We start from the raw sequence: 20,299 nt of genomic DNA, 5'->3' as shown, positions 1-20,299 counted from the left end.
TATTATCTTTATAATAATTCACTTAACTCATCGACTATGAAAGTACTAGGCCACTACATCGTAATCCCCAAACGATATAGGGGAATCCAATCCATTGGATCTGTCTGTCCTTAGTTACCGTGTATCTATAGTCTCTCATCCATCTAATATCCTAAAGACCGTATATCGAGCATGTACTCTCAAGCTCATATAGTTTATACTCGAGTTTTACTTTAATCGGATTCTCTCGTAGAACTCTTTATCTCTCAATTTGAATAACCCTGGTTAGGGATGTGTTTGAATAAGAATATATAGAATATTCCTCTCATAACATCAAGAGCATATGATCTTCTATCAACGGAACTGTTATAGTTTTCAAATATGTGATGTACCTTTTCTTGTTGTTAAGAGGTGTTTTAGATAGGGCTTTTGTTGTCAAATTTATTGACACAAAAGGGGACGAAAGGGCAGCAACTGTTGCTACCTCTTGGATTGGCCAAAGGCTGCTTGCAGCCTTGGCCGAGAGCTCCAATTTACTGCTCTTGGCCTCGCTAAAAACAGTAGGAATGAGAGCAGCATAGCTGCCCTCAACTTGTTGTATGGCAGCCCCTTTAGCCAGGTTTACTGACTATAAGGGGCACCCTTGGCGACCAAGGTTTCTTGGCCATAGGGGTTGCCCAAGCGGCTAGGAGTTTTGGCTGCATGGGGCACTTGCAATGATAATTTAATGGCTGCAAGGGACTCCTTGGTGGCTAGGGTTTCCTAGAAATACAAGGCAGTTCAGTGGCCTAGGATTCTTGGTTTTTAGGGAGTCTCTATATGGTAAGATTTCCTTACTTAAGAAAGAATTACCTACCATGTAGGGAACCTGCCATGTGGGGCACCCTATGGTAGGGTTCCCAAAATACTACACATAATTAATTAAAATAATTTAATTAATTATTATTATCTAGTAGTCCTATATGGTGATATGTACATGTAATGTATGATGTGGACGGATGATCATAGACCACGTGATATGTGTGTACATGTGATGTGATTATTATTATTATTATTATTATTATTATTATTATTATTATTATTATTATTATTATTATTATTAGTGTATACAAGCTTCCAATTTATTTCTCGTTTATTATCGGGTCTACATGCCTGTGATTAAGTTGTAATTACACAAGGAAGCACAATAGGTGCGTGGAAGCGATAGCAGAACCCACGAGGCCGAGACGGATGATCGCGATGCATGGAGATGCGTTGAAATGCCGATAAAACTAACGAGGACGAGATGGATGATCACAGGGCATGGAGATGTACCGTTACACACATAGATCTTGATGTAAGTGATTAGGCCCACTGACTCGGGCTTGATCATATTAGGATGTGATCTATGATCATCTGGTATGATTGCTCATATGATATATGATTAATTATATACCTACTAGATATGTATATTAAATATATATATTAAATATATATGTGTATGACAAGTTACATTAGGAGACCAAATTAAAATTCTCTCTTGATAATATTAAGTCAATAAATATGAGGTAATTAGATTAACCCACGTGGCCTTCCATCGTTTTAGGTAGAGACCGATTCCCAATATAGGTTGAGATGGTCGAGTCACTCGAGGCTCACCTATGTTATGATTCGCTATCTTGCCTATGACATAGAAATGTCACCGGTGACCTGAGGACATGGTATACTTAGTCGAGTTCCTCGAGGGCATATCATCGAATCAAACTCATCTTGTAATGAATGTATTGACTTAATCAAATATCATGGTTGGTTGAGTCCCTCGAGGCCATCATGGTTCGGAGGCCGAACAGGATAGGAATTACAAGGAGTTATGATCGGCAAGAGTTACCTATCTTTTGGGCTTAGTGTGATTGGTTGTATCCCTCGAGGTTACACTAAGATGCTGATTGGATCTCGATCCCTACTAGAAGTCTGTCGGAGATTTTCGTTTCACGTGTTGAAGGTGTCGCTTGACTCACAAGAAAAATAGTCGGAGTAGATTAAAATAGAAGTTCATATCTTATTTGTTTATTTTTCTATAAAATATGCATGTTAATTATTTCTACTACATATTTATTTTTAGAAAATGTCACTTTCAAATCTCTTACGTGGCATACTTGATGTCAGCCTCTCACTGGTCTGAATTATATGGATTGGTTCTATAACTTAAGAATTGTTCTCACGATGGAGAAAATTACGTACGTCCTTGATACAGTGATATTTACGCCCGAGGAAGGGGCAAACGAAGATAAGATTGCTAGTCATAGGTGTCCTACAAGCCAATTATACGAGTGATGGCACATGTAACTTGACACATAATCTTTTTGCTTATTATTATTATTTGATATTTCATCACTTTATAATGCTTGTTGCTTAAATATGTTGTGATGTCCATAGATCTATGCAATAAAAATCGGATCGTGATGAGATCACGATAATGAGACCAATTCGTCTTTAAACATAGATCCTAAATAATCCTAGTCATAGGTTACCCAATAGAGATATCGAGATAACCGGATAGATTGGTGTGTTGTATACCCATTTATATAATGGATGCAGTTGGTCTCATAGCTGCTTGTGTGGGGATACAGTACATGTGCTTATTGGAGAATCAGTTTACTGATTAATCTGCTTACGGAATGCTGGATGGTTGATGATGTCTTACTATCAGACAGCGATTCTGTAGTACCAGTGGTATATCTGGTCTTTGGACTTCAGATACCAAGAATGTCCTATATGAGTATTTCACTCTTTGATACTAGACTTATAGGTTTGAAAGTTCCAAATCTAGCATAACCAGTCATCGGGAGTGGTAGTCAATCTTACGAGGGCTATTGAGTGTTGATAGAGGATCATCTGCTCTCGGTATCATAAGAGGAATATCTCATATGTTCTTACTCAAACAAATCCCTAGCGAGGGTCATTCGGATTGAGAAAGAAATATTTCTCCAAAAGAATCCAATTAGAGCAAAACTCGAGCAAAAACTATATATGTCTAATAGTATCATGCCCGGTATACAGTCTCTAGGATATTAGATGGATAAGGGACTATGATATATGATAACTGAGGGAAGACATGTCCAATAGATTGGATTCCCCTATATCATCTAGGGATTGCAGCGTAGTGGCCTAGTACATCCACAATCGATGAGTTGAGTGAATTATTATAGAGATAATAATTATTATAGAGATAATAATTCACTCGACTCATCAGTACATGTCAAAACTCTTTTACTGAGCCAGAAGGAGTTCTGATATGTATAACTCACGACCAGCTCGATATTGGGCCTAGAGATATACACAAATGGTAGGCATTGCGATGAGTAGAGGTTTAGATATGAGATATCCACTAGAGCACCTATCTTTTTGGATATATAATAAGCCCATGAATTATTAGATCCTAAGATTCAATAAGTGTCAATGAGAGATTATTGGATAGAGATCCACTAATTAAGAGGCTTGGGTAGTTTGATAGAGATCCAATACCCAATAGGGCAAGACAAGGGACCTCTATAAATATGAGGGAACCAATGGTTCATAGGGTAGAGCCTTTTTGGGTTGTCATCTCCTATTCTCCTTTCTCTTTCTCCTCAAATAGCAAGCTTGGAGATTTGAGGAGTGTCGTCATTGTTCTGTTGTGTGGATCACCGTTAGAGAGGAGGATGCTTAACTACTTTCACCCTCTCCTATAGATCTATGGGGATTCAGGGATATACGATCTTCCTAAGTAACACAATCTTTTATATACGTAGTTTTAAGTTTCACAGATTTTATGCATCAATCTTTTGCACAAATAACCTGGCTCTGATACCGGTAGTTGGTGTCATAGTTGCTCGTGTGGAGATACTATGAATACAATACAGGTGCTCATTGGAGAATGAGTTCACTGATTGATCCGCTTACGGAATGTTAGATAGTTGATGATACCTTATTGTCAAATAGCGATTCCGTCATCCGAGTGGTATAACTAGTCCTTAGACTTGAGAAACCAAGGATGTCTTATATGAGTACTCTACTCTTTGATACCAGACTTATAAGTTTAGAGGTTCTAGATCTAGTACAGTCAATCATCGGGAGTGGTAGTCAACCTTACGAGGGCTATTGAGTATCAATAGAGGGTCATCCACTCTCAATATCAAGAGAGGAATATCTTATATGTTCTTGCTCAGACAAATCTCTGGACAGGGTCATTTAGATTGAGAGAGAGAAAGAGTTCTTCGGGAGAATCTGATTAGAGTAAGACTCATGTATAAACTGTATAGACCTGACAGCACCATGCATGATATACGATCATTAAGATATTAGATGGATGAGGGACTAGAGGTACATGGTAACTGAGAATAAATATATCCAAAGGATTGGATTCCCTTGTATCATTTTAACACTATGACATAGTGGCCTAGTATGTCCGTAGTCAATGAGTCGAGTGAATTATTATGAAAATAATAATTCACTAAGCTAGAAGGAGTTTTGATAAGTATGACACATGACCAGCTCGATATTAGGCATAGAGAGTCACACACATATGATAGTCATTGCGACCAGTAGAGGTTCGGATATGAGATATTTGTTGGAGCCCCTATCTTATTTGATATCCAATAAGCTCCTAAATTATTGGATCTTATGGATGAGATTCAATAAGAGCTAATAAGAGATTATTAGGTAGAGACCCATTAATCTAAGAGGCTTGGATAGTTGGATGGAGATCTAGTACCCAATATGACAGGATCCATTATGGTTAAGTTGATATGGGAGCCTCTATAAATAGGAGAGAACCAAAGACCCATAGACTATATGTTCTTTTTTGTTATCTCCTCTTAGTCTCCTTTCATCCTCTCCTCCTTATACTACACCCTCTATTTGGGGTGTGTAGACAATAAGAATGGGTAGCCCCTTCTTGATTGCGTGGTGTGCGCGAAGAAGTATTTTGGACAATGATTTGAGGAGCATCTTCGTAGCTCTTGCCATGTGGAGCACCGCTAGAGAGGAGGACAATTGATCTCATTCATCCTCTCCCATAGATCTGTAGGTTTTTAGGGATGTACGATCTCTTTAGATAATTCCCTTACGTGTAGTTTTTTATTTTCATAGTTTTTTGCGCACCAACTTTTGCACAATAATGAAACCTTCTTTTCTACGGGAATTCTAGGATTTTGTTTTTCTATTCTTCCACTGCGTATATAATGTCACCTCAGATTTTCCAATAATTTGAGTAAGAACACATGAGATATTACTCTTATGACATCGAAAGTGGATGATCCTCTATCGACACTCAGTAACCCTCATAAGATTGACTACCATTTTCGATGACCAACTGTGTTAGATCTAGAACCTCCAAATCTAGAACCTCCAGACCTATAAGTCTGGTATCAAAGAGTAGAGTACTCATACAAGATATCCTCAGGGTCTTAAGTCTAAGGACTTGATACATCACTAAGACTACGGAATCGCTGTCTGACAATAAGACATCATCAACCATCCAGCATTCTGTGAGTGAATCAATCAATGAACTCATTCTTGAATGAGCACCTATAAGAAGAAACTCACTATAGCAGGAGGCATAAGATAAAATATACTTGAGACATATGAGTTGGGAAAGTATGACTTATATAAGAAAAAACTTGTCACAATATGAGGCATACAACAAAATATGCTCGAGACAAATGAGTTAGTAAAGCCCAACACATGTAGGAAAAACCCACTATGATGAGAGACACAAGACAAATTATGCTCGAGACATATGAGTTGGCAAAACTTGACTTGCATAAGAAGAAACTCACCACGATAAGAGGTGCATGACAAAATATGCTAAGACATATAAGTCAAGAAAGTCCGACCCGCATAAGGAAAAACCCACAATAGTAAGAGACACAAGGTAAAATGTGTCTTAGACATGTAAATTGATAAAACCTGACTAGCAGAGAGCAAAATATGTCTGAGATGTATGAGTAGGCAAACTTGACCTATGTAGGAGGAAACCTGATATGACAAAAGGTACAAAGCAAAATATGTCTAGAATGCATGATTTACCAAAACCCGACCTACCAGAGGAGAGCCCTCAAAGGCACAAGTCAGATTAGATCGAGAAAGCCTAACACACTTAAAATGAGGCTTGTTTGAGATTCAGAGGTCGAAAAAATCTAACTCCTTTGAGGCTAGCCCGAAGGGAAGAGGTCAAAGCCAACCACAGAGGAGGGGTTAGGCGTCGAACCCCCTTACCACCTAAGGCGAGCAGGTTAGGCGCCTACCTCCTTCGTCAACCATGAAGGAAGGATTGGGCGTCGACCCTCCTTCCTGCCCAAGGTCGGTGACCCATGTGTCAACCTCCTCCATCGACCACGGAGGAAGGATCGAGCGCTGACCCCCATTCTTTGCTTGAGGTGGGTGGGTCGGGCGTGGACACCCCTTTCTACTTGAGGTGAGTTGGTAAGACACCAACCTTACTAAAGCCCCCGAAGCATGCCTTCAAAGGGGGATAAATGATATAAAGATATTATTGATCAATCATCATTTGATACATGTCCTCTATGTGACAACTAGGCTGAAAGAAGACAAAAGCTTCATCCACCTACCTAGGGCAAAGAAGGGGGTTTTGAGTCGTCTCTACTCTTTTCGCCTAGGTGAACAAAATGCCAAATTAAGATTGTTGAAGGCGGTTAATGGATATCTCATTAAAGAATATTCTACATGATATATTGTTTCTTTGTTATTATGTATAAAAGCTCATTTTTAACATAGTTAAGAAGACACTTTTTAAGATACCTGTACTCTTCTACCTCAAGTTACTAACTTGAGCATCGAAGGGATTGACTCAATAAATCTCTTCTAATATTTATTTTTGGACAATTGGCATCTTACACTATCTCCTCGAAAGCTCGACGTTTTTACTTTGAAGAGATAATTTTATACATATGGGTGTAAATTATATCATACTCAAACATCAAAAAAAAATTTCATAATAATTATATTATTATCATCCTTATCACTATTATATGTTTTACTAATAAGTTATGAAAGTGGGATTGGAAAACAAATGAAGTTTTATTAGTGTTAGATAACGATTGTAAGTCATCGATTGCCTTCCACTACAATTTTAGGAGTAGCTATCTTTATATTTATTATTTATTTATTTTAGCTGATTGAATATTCCCATGAAATCACATGTCTTATTCACCTTTATCCATAATTTCCTGTACACTTGAATGACGTTGAGATGACACTTCTTTTATTCTAATGCACCATTGACTTGGACTCCGAAGTCATTCTTCTCCATATGCATCACAAACGTCGACAGGTTCTCAAAATAAATAAAAATGATACAATTTGATTCATTTTCTAAGTGGAAAAATGAGATCTCTGTTGTTGTCACAACCCATTAATTAGGCCCCACTGGCATGTGGCTACTCCGATCATGCACAAAGAAACAACAACTCCATTAGAAACACTGCTCCACTCTTTCATGGTGGCATTCACAACGCATTCTTGGGTGCTTATCCATAAACATCCACTTTTTGGGTCATCAAAATTCCCCACTACCAATCATCAGAGATAAACACATCACATCACTACCGATATATATATATATATATATATATATATATATATATATATATATATATATATATATATAAAGAGGACAAATACACTATTTGTAAAGTTGGAGAGGATAGATATGTAAAAGCCAAAAAAATTAGGCCCATGTGAGAGTAGCTAAAGTGTCACGACGGTTATTTATGTCATGGAGATCACGGTCATTGAAAGAAAATTATGTTAATGAACCGACGTGGCAGTTCATTAGAACAGCCGTTATAAACAATATAACGGTGTGTATATCAATCAGTACTGTTATGCTTAGCGATATGTCGATCCTCTGAAGCTGTTATTGATATCATAACGCCTGTTATCTCACATAATTTGAGGGAAGAGCCACCAGCATCAAGATGAAGAATCACGTCACCGTCCGGTGACAATTCCCAGTGCCAAAAGTTGGAACCCCCACGAGACTTTGTGCGTCGCTTCCAATACTCCCTCTGCCTTCTCCCGGTCATGCGTTGATTTGGTCCTCCCTCTTTCTCTCTCATTCTAATCTTCGGTGGCCGCCAGCGGTTACTCTGCTTCCGACTCTCTCTCTCTCTCTCTCTCTCTCTCTCTCTCTCTTTCTCAGAGGATGAGCCTCAGAGACCCGCAGCAGCGGCAGCAGACGGTCTTCTCCGGCGCCGATCTCTCCTCCTCCGCCTCGATTGACGATGAGGAAGACGAGGTTTGATCCCAAATGCCCTCAATTCATGTCTCCTGTGTTATGTTGATGGTTTGCTTATCCATGGCCTTGCTTCTTTTTCTCTCTCAGAACGGAGGTAGCAGCAGCAACGGGAGCGACGCCTCGCTGCCGTCGGCCCCGGCGCCAAGGCCGGCAGCGGAGCAGGCGAGGCGCTGGCGGGACGTGTTCTGGCTCGGCGTGTTTGTCCTCCACCTGCTCGCTCTCGGCGTCGGGCTCACCATCCTTGGTATTAACCGCTTCAGCCGCGCCGACCGGCTCAACATCGACCGGTTCACCAACATCACCGGCAGGATTAACTCTAGCCAGGCTGCCTTTTTCGAGCAGCAGCCGGTGGAGCTTACGGAGACCTATTGGCCGTTCTATGGGGTGGCTGGTGGGGCGGCGGTGCTCTTGGCGTGGGCGTGGCTGTCGCTGTTGGGGAGTCGAGCGAGCCAGATGATGAAGGTGTCGATCCACGGGCTCACTACCTATCTTGCTGTGATCAGCGTCTTGTGCTTCTGGACCGAACACTTTTTCTGGGGCGTGGCCTTCGCCGTCGGGGCGGCACTGCAGTTCTTGTATGTCATGTCGGTGTTGGATAGGTATCCTCTCGTCGACCTTCTTCTGCCTTTCCTTTCCTTTCCTTTCCTTTCCCCTTTGTTCGATGGAATCAAACCTGAATGAAGATTGATTGACTACCATATGAAGATTATCGATCGAAAGAAAGCGATTGTATCTTTCATTTTCAAGTCCCTAATCTTGCGATTTAAGCAGTTGTATAGGCTAGTTATAATAGACTTATGAGGTTCTTTTATAAGAAAATCAACAGTATCAAATTCCAAGCTGTATAGTACTACCATATTCTAAGAAGACAATTCTGACAATGACCGAGTTCTTATTTAATTTACTTAACCATGTATGCACCATGTAGAATCGTAATCATTTGTTGTTTCATCTGGGAAAAGAAAATGAAATCAAAATATATGGTTAGTGTTTATTTTCAATGAATTATAGTAGTCAAATTCAAGATAGATGATCTAAGTAGGCCAAGCTTCAAGAAGTGACAGGAAAAGAGTGGTGACAGGTCAGTTTAGAATGGTAGGCAGAAGTGCTAAGCTTGTGGTGATGATTCACTTGACTTTGTTCTCACAATTATTAGTTAATTGACATCATTTAAGTTCTGTACTTTAATGTACTGGGGCATTACTTGAAAGGCTAAGGTTTTCAACTTAGTCTTAGTAGCTTTATGTGATTCTATCCATCTATGTTTGGAATGTTTAATTTAGGGATCTAAATTTTACACGGACATGAGCTGTTCAGATGAACAACTGATAAGTGATTAACAAGAATTTAAAGTTATCGGCTGAAGCTGACACAGCCGAAGATACATCACAAATGAGGCTCTTAATGGACTCCCTTAGGAACAAGTTACCAAGTAACAAGACCAGACTCTCTTAAAACCAAGGTCAACCAACTGCATGTAGCAGCATTGGTGGTGCTAGAAGCTGCTCTCAATAGAGCATCTGGTTAAGTGTCTTTCTTTTTGCAGTAGAGAGATTGGATTGTGTGCTTTCTAATATTTATTTAGGTTCTAAATGTCACCATTGGCATAAACACTTTTGCTACTGACTGTGTTTATACTATGTGAGTTGTGAAAGTTCTCCAATAAGTAGGAATGTTGGTTGTTTCTTGCAAAGGAGCTGGAGTTGTGCCTTTCTATTTTCAGTGGAGAAGTTGCACTTATGCTTTCTTAATTTATGTTTTTCTATTGTTTGCATTTGTCACTTGTACTGATGATCTTGCTTTTAATTATTTAGAGCCTTCGCAAAATGTTATTACCATGACCCATTATATTCTGTTGAATATGGAAAGAAGATGGCAATTTCAATCCCTAATCCTGCTTTCCAATATAAGCTTAATTCAAAAGGTATTTCTTGGGAAATAAAGTCGAAAATATTTAGATGTATATTCTAGTATCATTGTGATAAGCACTGTTAAGTGATATGGGTAATCATTTTTGGCATTCTCCTCTAGGTTTCCTTTCACAATGCTAGTGTTGCAAAAGGCTGTCAAAATGGTCTGGGACCTTCCTGAAGTTATGCATGTAGCCTATGCTTTTATGATAATTATGCTTTGTTGGATGGCATTATGGTCATTTGGAATATCTGGGGTTATTGCTTCAAGCATGGATGATAGTGGACGCTGGTGGCTCCTTGTGGTGAGCTGGCAAGTTTTTCCCTTCCAATGTATGAAATGCATCGATTAACCAAATACAAATATGACTTGCTGAAATTGTTCCCCCTTTTACATATGTAATTGCAGGTTTTTTCTGTCAGTTTATTTTGGACTGGTGCTGTCTTTTGCAACACAGTTCATGTTATTGTGTCTGGCATGGTCTTCCTTGTTCTCATGCATGGTAGCAGAAGTGCAGCATCAATGCCTGCAAAACCACTTTTGAAGTCCCTTCGTTACGCTGTAACAACTTCTTTTGGTAGCATTTGCTATGGTTCACTTTTTACAGCTGCCATCCGTACATTGCGATGGGAGGTTATATTCTAAACTCGAAGGTTTTCTTTTGTGCTGAATAATCTATGGTTGTGCATTGTAAAAAAAGTATCTTTAGTTCTAATGGTTCATGACTTACCAAGTAGTTATTTTTCAGTTTCATTTGCTTATGTTTGTTAACATGTTTTAGATTCGGGGATTTCGCTCAAAGATTGGCAGCAACGAGTGTCTTCTTTGCTGTGTTGATTTCTTGTTTCACCTAGTGGAGACTCTAGTCCGTTTCTTCAACAAGTATGCTTATGTCGAGGTTAGTTGCTTTTAGCATTTACCACTTGATTGCAGTTCTTCAATAACATGCACCTGTTTGCTGTAATTAAGTATATTTTATTACGATCATATTGTTTTATGTTCCTTAGGGCCTTATGCTAGAATCATGTAAGGACTTTTCCTTGGAAAAAGAAGGGAAAGAAGACTTCATTTTGTTGTTGGAATTTTCACCTCATGAAAAACAGAGGGGCAAAGTGTTCAAGTTACCTTCATTCTTAAAAGGTCAAAACATGGATCTTATTTTTTTTGATTTCTCAGTGAACAAGCCACATTTGCACAAATATGCAAGTTTGTCAGATTCCTAGACTTTCCTTTTCAATGAAAGAACAAAGAACACATTTCCAAGGAAAACCAGTTGTGTTCATGTCTTGTACCGAACTTGTGATGCTGTTTGGCAGTAGTGCTCAGATTCCATGTCCTTATCTCATGGTTTTATATATTTGTAAGACTTGAGGCGGTTATCCTTTAATAACTATTTGTTTGAAGGTGATGTTATATTCTAGGAGCTTAAGAGAGGTCATTATAATTTTTTTGGTATTTTAGCAACTTAAAAGAAGGGTTTTTACGGAGCACACCTGCTCCATATCTCATACATGGACTTGTCTGATTTAAGTTCCTTCTTTCTATCCTGAATAAACTTTCTTCTTACTACATCACATGATTGCCATACTTTCTTGGGGATTGATCAATCCTGCCTCTCCATCGAGGAGGATGTTCACTTAGCACAGGTTTAAGCTATATAGCACAATTCATATATCATGTTTCTTTGTCTGATTATCCTTTTCTAAAACTCGTGGAAGTCACATCACAAACTTAGTGGTCAGCTGGCTTAATATATTGATAATTTCTCTGAATCTAATAGTGGAAGAGACCAATGAAGACCTGTTTCTTGTGCCCGAAAACTTGTGTCGTAACAAGTCATCCTAGTAAAGCTTTTTACCTGTGGTTGTATTCAACAGATAGCAGTTAGTGGTAAAGGCTTCAATCCCTCAGCTAGAGATGCCTGGGAGCTTTTCCAGTCCACTGGCATTGAAGCTCTTGTTGCCTACGATTGTTCGGGTGCAGTCCTTCTGATGGTCATTGTTTTGGGTGGGCTGATTTCTGGAACGTGCACAGGAGTTTGGACATGGTTCAAAAGGAGTGATAAAGTGATTATGGTTGGTTCGACTGCCATTTTGATGGGAATGATCCTGGTGAGTTCACCTTACATCCCATCGTACAGGACACTTAAATTCATTTTGTTATCCTACTTGCACTAGTTTAAGAGCATAGAAAACTATTTTATTTTTTTTAGTGGAATAAACTATTTCGACTCCCAATTATACTTGCTATTAGCTGATACTGATTGTAATAGATGTTATTTAGTTAGAATTTTTGTTAATTTGACTTAATAAGTTTGTATGCACGCTCCTGCTCAACTTGTCAATTAGTTGCTTATGATAATTATCCAATGTTATTTTCAATAAATGTATGCTTACATATTGTACCTCTAACTCAAATTTATGAGTACGATAGCTAAGAACATTGAAAGACATTTCAGAAATCAATTGGTAGTATGTAAAAATAATAATAATAATAATAACTATTGGAACTCTTTTAGACTACATTGTCTTCCTGTTGTTCACTATACTTCAGCCATATCAAAACACTCTAGTAATCACTTGGGTTGCTCTTTTGTTTTTACAGTTAGGGTTGGCGGTGGTGGTGGTGGAAAGTGCAGTGACATCCATATATGTCTGTTATGCAGAGGATCCCTCGTTGATACAGAGATGGGATGCTGAATTCTTCGACCAGATGTCAGAAGCATTGCACCAGAGACTACAATACCGAAGTGCCAGAGCTAGAGAAGTGATGAACCACTCACTCGATCAGTTGTCAGATACGCCACCGCCTATTTAAATTGGTAGGATGGATCAAAGTATGGTTGTATTGAATTCTTCATTCTGATTTATTCATAGCAGATGGCTTTTTTTTTTCATCAGATACTAACTAAATATTGTCCGGTTCACAAAAGTTACGATTGGATTCAATGCAAGTGGCCATAATTTTGCTTGCATGAGCTTCTCTTTGTCTTCTCAGCTTTAGATAGAATCTCCAGGTTCCTCAACCCATGATGCCATCGCCAAAGTGTGGCGTCCACCGCAGGCAACAAGCTTGGCGCACCACTGCCCGTCGGTGCTGCCGCTGTCTCTTGGTGGTAGCAGTTTGATGGGCACTTCCATTGGGTGGCCGGTTGTGACCTTCCTCCCATAGCCTAGGCGTCCATGGTCGCCCCTTCCAAACTGTTGGCATTTGAACAAGAGTCCCGTGTCATTCATTCATGGTGATTCAAATCAAAAACTAACAAAAATCTTTCAACAATGCAGTAAGAAGTTGATCGAAAGAACCAAAGTTTTTGGTTATTTACCATAATTGTCTTGAGATTGGCAGGAGATATACAACACAGGCATTAAATTAATCGGCAATGAAAAAATACCAAAAATGTCTGCCTAGCTCGTGAGGTTTTGTGAAGGGTTAGCATACACAAACGTCCAACTTAAACTTTAGTCGCAATATTACCATCAACGTGCACCCTCGGCAATGATATGTAAAAAATTCCCAGATCTTTTGAGAGCTTACTTTCACATTGAATGAAGACCTGAATATTCTGACAATAATTTGTGGGTCATGGACTCATGCAACTTGGCACCATGGGATTCTGAAGGTACTATAGGAAAATGTTTATGGTCTCTGCTATCGATCAGAGACCGGTCATGGTATAAGGCATCTTCTTAACGTGGATAAGGTTTAACTAGTTTGAAAGACATCTGGACTTATAATGGAGCTAGTTAAACTGGCTTCGAAAAGAATTCCACACTTACAGAGAACATTCGCCCATCACGAGTACACGCCACTGAATGAGTGCCTCCACAAGATATCTGAATAAGATGAGAACAAACACAACACCCAACTGTTAGAGAGCAATTCCAGGTTGGATACTTGAAACATTGGCCGCCTGATATTTGATTATAGACTAGTTCATGATGCAGTAGTACTAGGAGGGAAAGCTACAAAAGAGCAGTATTTGAGCTAATTAGTAGGTAAATTTACCTGAACAATATCTTCCCCAACTAGGAGTTGGACCTTCTGAGGAACCATTTTACTACTCTTGTCATCTCCAAATCCAAGCCTCCCGTGCTCCCCTCTTCCCCAAGCATATACCTAGTTGGTCAACAAACAAATTAACCGCAATGTTGACACTCGTGCAAATACAAACTTGCGAATGCTATTTTGCATTTAAGCTGTGTACTGGATGGGATAAATGGAATCTACAATATCATTGATGAAACTTTGTCAAATGCTCATTCAGATAAGATCTCGTTTCAGCAATTGTAATGTAATGTAGAGACAATATTCATATGTTCTCAGAACTAAAAATGACAAGAAAAGCATACACCCATGCCTTCAAATAAGGCCAACTATGTAAGCTGCTACCATAAAGGCATTAAACTTGTTTGCACAAGATACTACATAGCATGTTAATAAATTCTTAACCAGCTACTGGAACAGAATGACAAATGGCCAACCTTCAAAAAAGCAGCATTACGAAGAAATGGGAAACATTAATACGACGACGGCTTTGTCAATTCTGTAAATAAATTCCTACAATCATAATTTTTAATCAAGCAAGGTTCCCGTACCACAACGTACTGCTCGGTATGGGCAGTGCATACCAGTTTGATAAGAGACTAGTATATGCGGTACATATTGGTATATTAGTATATCCCACCGTACCATATGTCGGTACATCAGTATGGCTTGGTATTTATCGTACCAACAGCTGATCGGTATACTGGTACAGACCAGTAAGGTGAATCATGTAATCAAGTTGTTTTGAATCGTGAAGAAGTGGATACTTGTGTTAATTTGAAAAAAGTTATCACCCTTGTATGCTTATTAAGATCTTGTAGCAGCCAGTCAGAAAATTTCCTGCTTTATCATTTCCACACATGCCAAACTTAACAGGATGTGATGCGGTTATGTGATAGAATATATTTATGAACTATTTCAAATTGAAATTGAAGCTGGTGATGATCATAATTTTTAAAGAGTTGACAATTCTTAATTCCATTGCAAATGTTAATAATCAGGAAAATCATAATTAGCAAGATAGAGACTTTCTATCCCATGGTCAAGAAGACTAGTCTCTGATATTTTGTCGCTTGCTCAACATATGGCTGTAATGCAGTGGCCGCAAATTCCTAGGAGAGCAAACAAAATGGCACACAATGTTGCCAACTTTAGTAGATGCAGTTTGTCAGATAAAGTTTTAGAGTGATGAGCATTACTGTAACTCTACTATGAATACTGTACTAGTTGCAGCACAAAATAGTTGGTGAAGGTTGTTTCTTTTACCAAACAAAAAAAAGAAGAGAATTTCTATGCAGTGTAGCTTAAAATTATCCAATAGCACTAAGCTCCATTATGTGTTTTAAATAAAAGTATCAAGTTTACAGTTGAAGGAGACAACAAAACAAATATTTATGGCAGAAGAGTTGAATACAAGAAACTAGAAATGGATTACCTCTCCAACATTGGTTAGTGCAGTTGAATGCCAACCTCCAGCAGCAATGTCAACCTAGGAAAAAAGTTCATACAATTTAATCAAACAGAAAAGTCCAGGCCTGAGGCTACTGCCATTGTAGGGACTAGGTAATGTCAAATGTACATAAGTTCGCCCACCAATTACAAAGGCCGTTTCATAACTTCAACTCAATTAAATTTAAAATTCAATTATGAACTGAAGATTGAGTATATACTAAAAAATAGAACTTGGAGAAGATGGTCTTTGAGAAATACAACAGAGTAAAAATTATGGCAGGGTGGCACAACAAATCAAGACAAATTATGATTTACATCTACAACAGGCAGATGGATTTCTGATGCTGACAGTTTGCTTTGTGAAAAAATTTGGTATTAGATGACCAACAAATATTTATTGTTGATTCGTTTGCTTAACTAGTTAGCCAACTGGTATCACTAGAAGTCTAGAGTTTCTTGTTAGAGACCATCAGCATCTTGAGGTCTAGTAAACGTACCAATTTACGAGCTGGCAATTCTCTTCTTATCTTCTATAAGTTTAGCATGTTTACACTTACAGAGCATCATATTGAGGCCTTGTCCCACTGATAATCAAAGATGCTAGGCCATTATGACTCCAATAAGTAAATCAATTAATGGTTTCTGAACTCAAAGTAGCAAGATCTATGAATAGTTATTGTGGTCCACCTTGAAAAACCAAAGGTATATAAGATCAGGTAATGAAGCACTTGAATTTTACATCCCACCTTTAAGTTATAAATTTGTGTATATTACCAAAAACAATCAATTTAATAAAATGCTACTATCAGTTTCAATAAGTGAATCATTCTTGCCCATGCTAGCCAACATGCTATTAAGACATGGAATACACATCTGTGCCTGACACTGCCTGTATTGAGCGGTGTCTCCACTAGTTAGCATAGCCTGATAAGAAAAAACATGGGCACATTTTCCTACTAATGCACTCTGGTATGTAATGGCATGTTACTGTATAGCCAGCATAAAAAGAGAGCTACATGCTGGCGATACAGCATGTTTAAGTCCTTTTGGATTGATATATTGAGTATTTCCCATGATGTGACAACAAAAGCCTCACAAACTACTTTCTACCTAAAATTTACAGGTCTAAGCATCTTCACTTAATTCTGGACTTGCTCCCACTTTTAAAGACAATTTATTTTCAGTTTTTATATCAATCAATTTGCAGGAATTGATTAACATAATTATACATCTTGGGTAGAAAAGGAATATGCTAGTAAAGGCAAAAGTCTGAGGTTTATCTTCTGGAAAGTCTGCATAAGATTTAATTCATACAAATCAAGGAATACAAAGTTCCTTGAGTCATGGCATAGAATGCTGACAACTGCTCTACTTTGTTTTCAGCTGTTATGTTTTGTTTTTGGTTTTTATCATGTATCGGCTATAAGTAGAATCCAAAGCTTGCTTCTTACTTCCATATTACGTATAACAAAATCACAGGATTCCCACTATATCTAAAAACAAAAGAAAAAGTGCAAGTAATAGACAATGTTTGCGTTACACACCAAAGTAAGACCAGATAAACCCTGAACAGGGATAGGTTGTGATCTTGGCTGAGTATCACCAGTTCCTAGTTGACCATATTCGTTGTTGCCCCACGCCCATAAGGTTCCATCCTCTAGAAGTGCCAAATTATGAAATGCACCAACAGCAATCAACCTTACTCGCTCAAGGCCTTGCACACGTACAGGAGTTGAGATTTGCGTACTACAGAGACAGGAATAAAATAGAGACCAAGTAGGCAGGGTGGAAAAGATCTTCATACTTCGAAAATTATGAAAAAAAAAAAAACAGAACTATATTAACAAATACTCAAAGGAGAGAGGGGAGATTATTACATATCTCCAGGAGGCCATGGTTGGCCCCAAGTCCAGACATGACCATCTTGCGTCAGTACCACGGAGTGTGTCCCTCCAGCAGCTACCTGGTTTATATAAAGCAAAAGCATGGAAACTTGCTAACCACCTGAAGCTACAGAACCAATTCATATATGCAGAAACCTAAAAATTATTCAAGAATATAATGATATGCTATATACTACATGGAGCAATTGTTAGACATGATAGTTTAGTTAATACTGTTATACAAATGCAAGATGTACAACCACAAATCAAGTGTCTAGTGGAAGCCAAGATGAAAAACAATTAAGAAAGAGGGCAAGCCTTTGCAACTTAGAAGGCCACAATTTGAATAACAAAACAACCTCTGCTTGTAGGGATAAGGATGCGATACTTTGGTCCTTCTTAGATCCTACATTGATAAAAGACTTGTGCACTATGCCACCCTTTTTAGAGTTGTAACAAAAATTTTGGATTGCATCATTTAAAATTTATATAAAAAACAAGAAGATTTTCTATTATAAATGATGCCTGTAATAAGAGTTTAACCATATATATACTATGTTTGTATTAAAATTAACTATATATATGTATATACTGGCCGATTCTTCAACAAGAATACAGGATGACCTGAATTTTGGTGCTTCTGATTCTCATGGGAATAGATGCTATCTTGACCAGAACACATCCGGGAGTCTTGTCTTGGAACAACCTTACTCTCAGTATAAAATCGCAAGATACATGGTTGATTATCTCTTGAATAGTTTCAGAGAAACCATAGCGAGGAAGTTCCTAGTGAGTGTGAATTGCATATCCCACTAGAATGGGCTATGTTTAAAATTTATATCATTGTGTTATTTCTACAATATTTGCATGTGAACATTTCAGAAAATTTTGTATAATTTTTCAGCCTGTTGCCACTTTTTCCTTACATTATAATGATCCAATGTTTAGAGAAAAAGAAAAGGAATCGATAAAGCCAATTTGATGGAATAAGCCCTTGAAGGTCACAATTAGAATAAGGTACAAGGAATACCAAACACAGAGAACATTCCAGCTATAATCAAGTGCATAGGATATATTCCAATTACCTGGCGGACGGAGAGCTTAGGTGCACATCTTTGGGGAATGGCAATGTCCCTCCTCAGAGCCCTACTGCCATCTTCTTTTCTCTCGAGCTCCTCCCCACACTGCCCATATTCATTCCCACCTGCCCACGCACAAAAAGAGCATTGTTGACAAAAGTATCATGCAGTTTACTGCAGAGAAGTTCAATAACAATTAACAATAACATTGTTTTTTCTCTTTCTTGTTCCATACCCCAAGCATAAGCTCGGCCCTGATCATCAACAGCCAGGCAATGCCAGCCCCCAATTGCTGCCTGAAATAAATAAAAAATATATATAAAAGAAAACCAGCAGAAACACACCAATAAATACCGAGAAGCATTGCATCAAACAAGCTAAACCACAAAAATCGAACGCATCAAATTCCTTCGCTATCTGGAAGTACCTGAACGATCTTGACGCCGGCGAGGGCATCAACTAGGCTCGGGACGCTCTCCGTCTTGGTCTCCGGCGGATGACCCAGGGTTCCCCTCTGGTTCCATCCCCATGTATACAACTAAGTTTACAACAGAAACCACAAATTATTTTTTCCGAGAGAAAGAACACACAAAATCAGAAATCAGTCAACAACAAGAGAAAGATGAATAATTTTAGAGGGTTTAGGGTGAAAGGCACAGACTTGTCCGTTGCTGCAGATGGCGAGGGAGTTCCTGCTGCCGGCAACGACGGCGACGACGTTCTTGGGCTCGAGGGACTTGATGCTGTAGGCCCAGTCCTTCTCTTCCCAGTTGCCCATCCCCAGTTGCCCATCCTCGCCTGATCCCCTGAGCACAAATCGGAACTCTTTCAAACGAAAAACGGAACAGGTTACGTATGTACACGGTTAGAAGTAGAGAGAGAGATTGCCATGCGAGGACGACGGGGTGAGCGGATTCGGCGGCGGCCATGGCGAGGTATCGATTAATGGCTTTCTTTAGGTGTCAAGAAATAGAGATGGAGCGAGAGAAGTGGGACCTTTGGAAGTGGGAGCGGCCGGTGAAGTTGGGGAATCAATATAAATATTTCTCCTTTGTAACCCTCATGAAATCACACACATATTCCTCTCAAATCAGTAATTTAATATTCGTCACGTATCACATATATAGTTATGAATAATTAATCTCCGATAGATAATTGTTGCAATATTTTATACTTTAATACATAATCCAAATTAAAGGCGATTATTTTGCAATTGAATGTATAACTAAAGGTGATTATTTTGACGATTGAATGTTAAAAGAAAAAAAAAGATGATTTAACTAGAAAATATTTATATTTTATTTTTTTCAAATAATACTTCTAATTTTAAAAATATTCAAATTACCTATTAAAAATTTTCTCATTTTTTTTAGCATGTTATAATGTCTTGATCACCGTAATAAAGCAATATAAAGTCTACTTAAAAATATTTTAGTTAAAAAAAAAGATATTAACGACAAGAAGACGCGACATTGATCCACTTGAAGTGACATGCAAGTCGAGAAGATCAAATATTTTAATTAGCTTGATTTGATCACGGTGATGATGATAATTAGGTTTTGGATGTAGAGGAGAAAGAAAAAGTTGGGTACAAAAATGGATCTCGACTCCAGTTGGTATGGTTTATATCAACCGGAAAGAATCAGTTTGGATTAGTAGCGCAAGCACCA

At 38.4% G+C, this 20,299-nt stretch overlaps 2 protein-coding genes across 3 annotated transcripts; one reads left to right on the top strand and one right to left on the bottom strand.

The window, feature by feature from the left end:
- The first annotated feature begins 7,946 nt into the window (after positions 1-7,946).
- LOC135649857 (uncharacterized) lies at positions 7,947-13,142 on the top strand. Of its 2 annotated transcripts, XM_065168756.1 has the most exons (7): positions 7,953-8,257; positions 8,345-8,856; positions 10,289-10,472; positions 10,577-10,801; positions 10,950-11,066; positions 12,046-12,279; positions 12,773-13,142. In XM_065168756.1, the coding sequence occupies exons 1-7, from the start codon at positions 8,165-8,167 to the stop codon at positions 12,983-12,985; spliced, it is 1,578 nt and encodes a 525-aa protein (XP_065024828.1). In that variant the 5' UTR covers positions 7,953-8,164; the 3' UTR covers positions 12,986-13,142. The 2 variants fall into 2 exon arrangements, with proteins under 2 accessions (XP_065024829.1, XP_065024828.1); XM_065168757.1 differs by lacking the exons at positions 12,046-12,279; positions 12,773-13,142 and adding an exon at positions 11,176-12,031 and having other exon boundaries at positions 7,947-8,257.
- LOC103998013 (ultraviolet-B receptor UVR8) lies at positions 13,011-19,657 on the bottom strand. The gene is made up of 11 exons (XM_009419378.3): positions 19,518-19,657; positions 19,291-19,435; positions 19,057-19,167; positions 18,865-18,925; positions 18,636-18,754; positions 17,545-17,630; positions 17,212-17,413; positions 15,651-15,704; positions 14,177-14,287; positions 13,948-14,004; positions 13,011-13,368 (listed from the first exon to the last, which is right to left on the bottom strand). Exons 1-11 carry the CDS (start codon positions 19,556-19,558, stop codon positions 13,168-13,170), a joined length of 1,188 nt encoding a protein of 395 aa, XP_009417653.2. The 5' UTR covers positions 19,559-19,657; the 3' UTR covers positions 13,011-13,167.
- Positions 19,658-20,299: the final 642 nt, after the last annotated feature.

This window comes from Musa acuminata, chromosome BXJ3-9 (assembly GCF_036884655.1).
Source record: "Musa acuminata AAA Group cultivar baxijiao chromosome BXJ3-9, Cavendish_Baxijiao_AAA, whole genome shotgun sequence".
Classification (NCBI taxonomy): Eukaryota; Viridiplantae; Streptophyta; class Magnoliopsida; order Zingiberales; family Musaceae; genus Musa; species Musa acuminata.
The sequence above is the reverse complement of the archived record's forward strand: the minus strand, read 5'-3'. Positions and strand labels throughout refer to the sequence as shown.

What these genes read in the sequence shown, in the direction of transcription:
- LOC103998013 (XM_009419378.3), bottom strand. Translation starts at nt 19,558, where the DNA reads ATGGCCGCCGCCGAATCCGCTCACCCCGTCGTCCTCGCATG. An exon ending in GGGCCGAGCTTATGCTTGGG is followed by an intron (nt 18,755 to 18,864) that starts GTATGGAACAAG and finishes GTGCGTGGGCAG; the next exon opens with GTGGGAATGAATATGGGCAG. An exon ending in TTGGGGAAGATATTGTTCAG is followed by an intron (nt 14,005 to 14,176) that starts GTAAATTTACCT and finishes CATCTTATTCAG; the next exon opens with ATATCTTGTGGAGGCACTCA.
- LOC135649857 (XM_065168756.1), top strand. Translation starts at nt 8,165, where the DNA reads ATGAGCCTCAGAGACCCGCAGCAGCGGCAGCAGACGGTCTTCTCCGGC. An exon ending in TCCGTACATTGCGATGGGAG is followed by an intron (nt 10,802 to 10,949) that starts GTTATATTCTAA and finishes AACATGTTTTAG; the next exon opens with ATTCGGGGATTTCGCTCAAA. An exon ending in ACAAGTATGCTTATGTCGAG is followed by an intron (nt 11,067 to 12,045) that starts GTTAGTTGCTTT and finishes TGTATTCAACAG; the next exon opens with ATAGCAGTTAGTGGTAAAGG.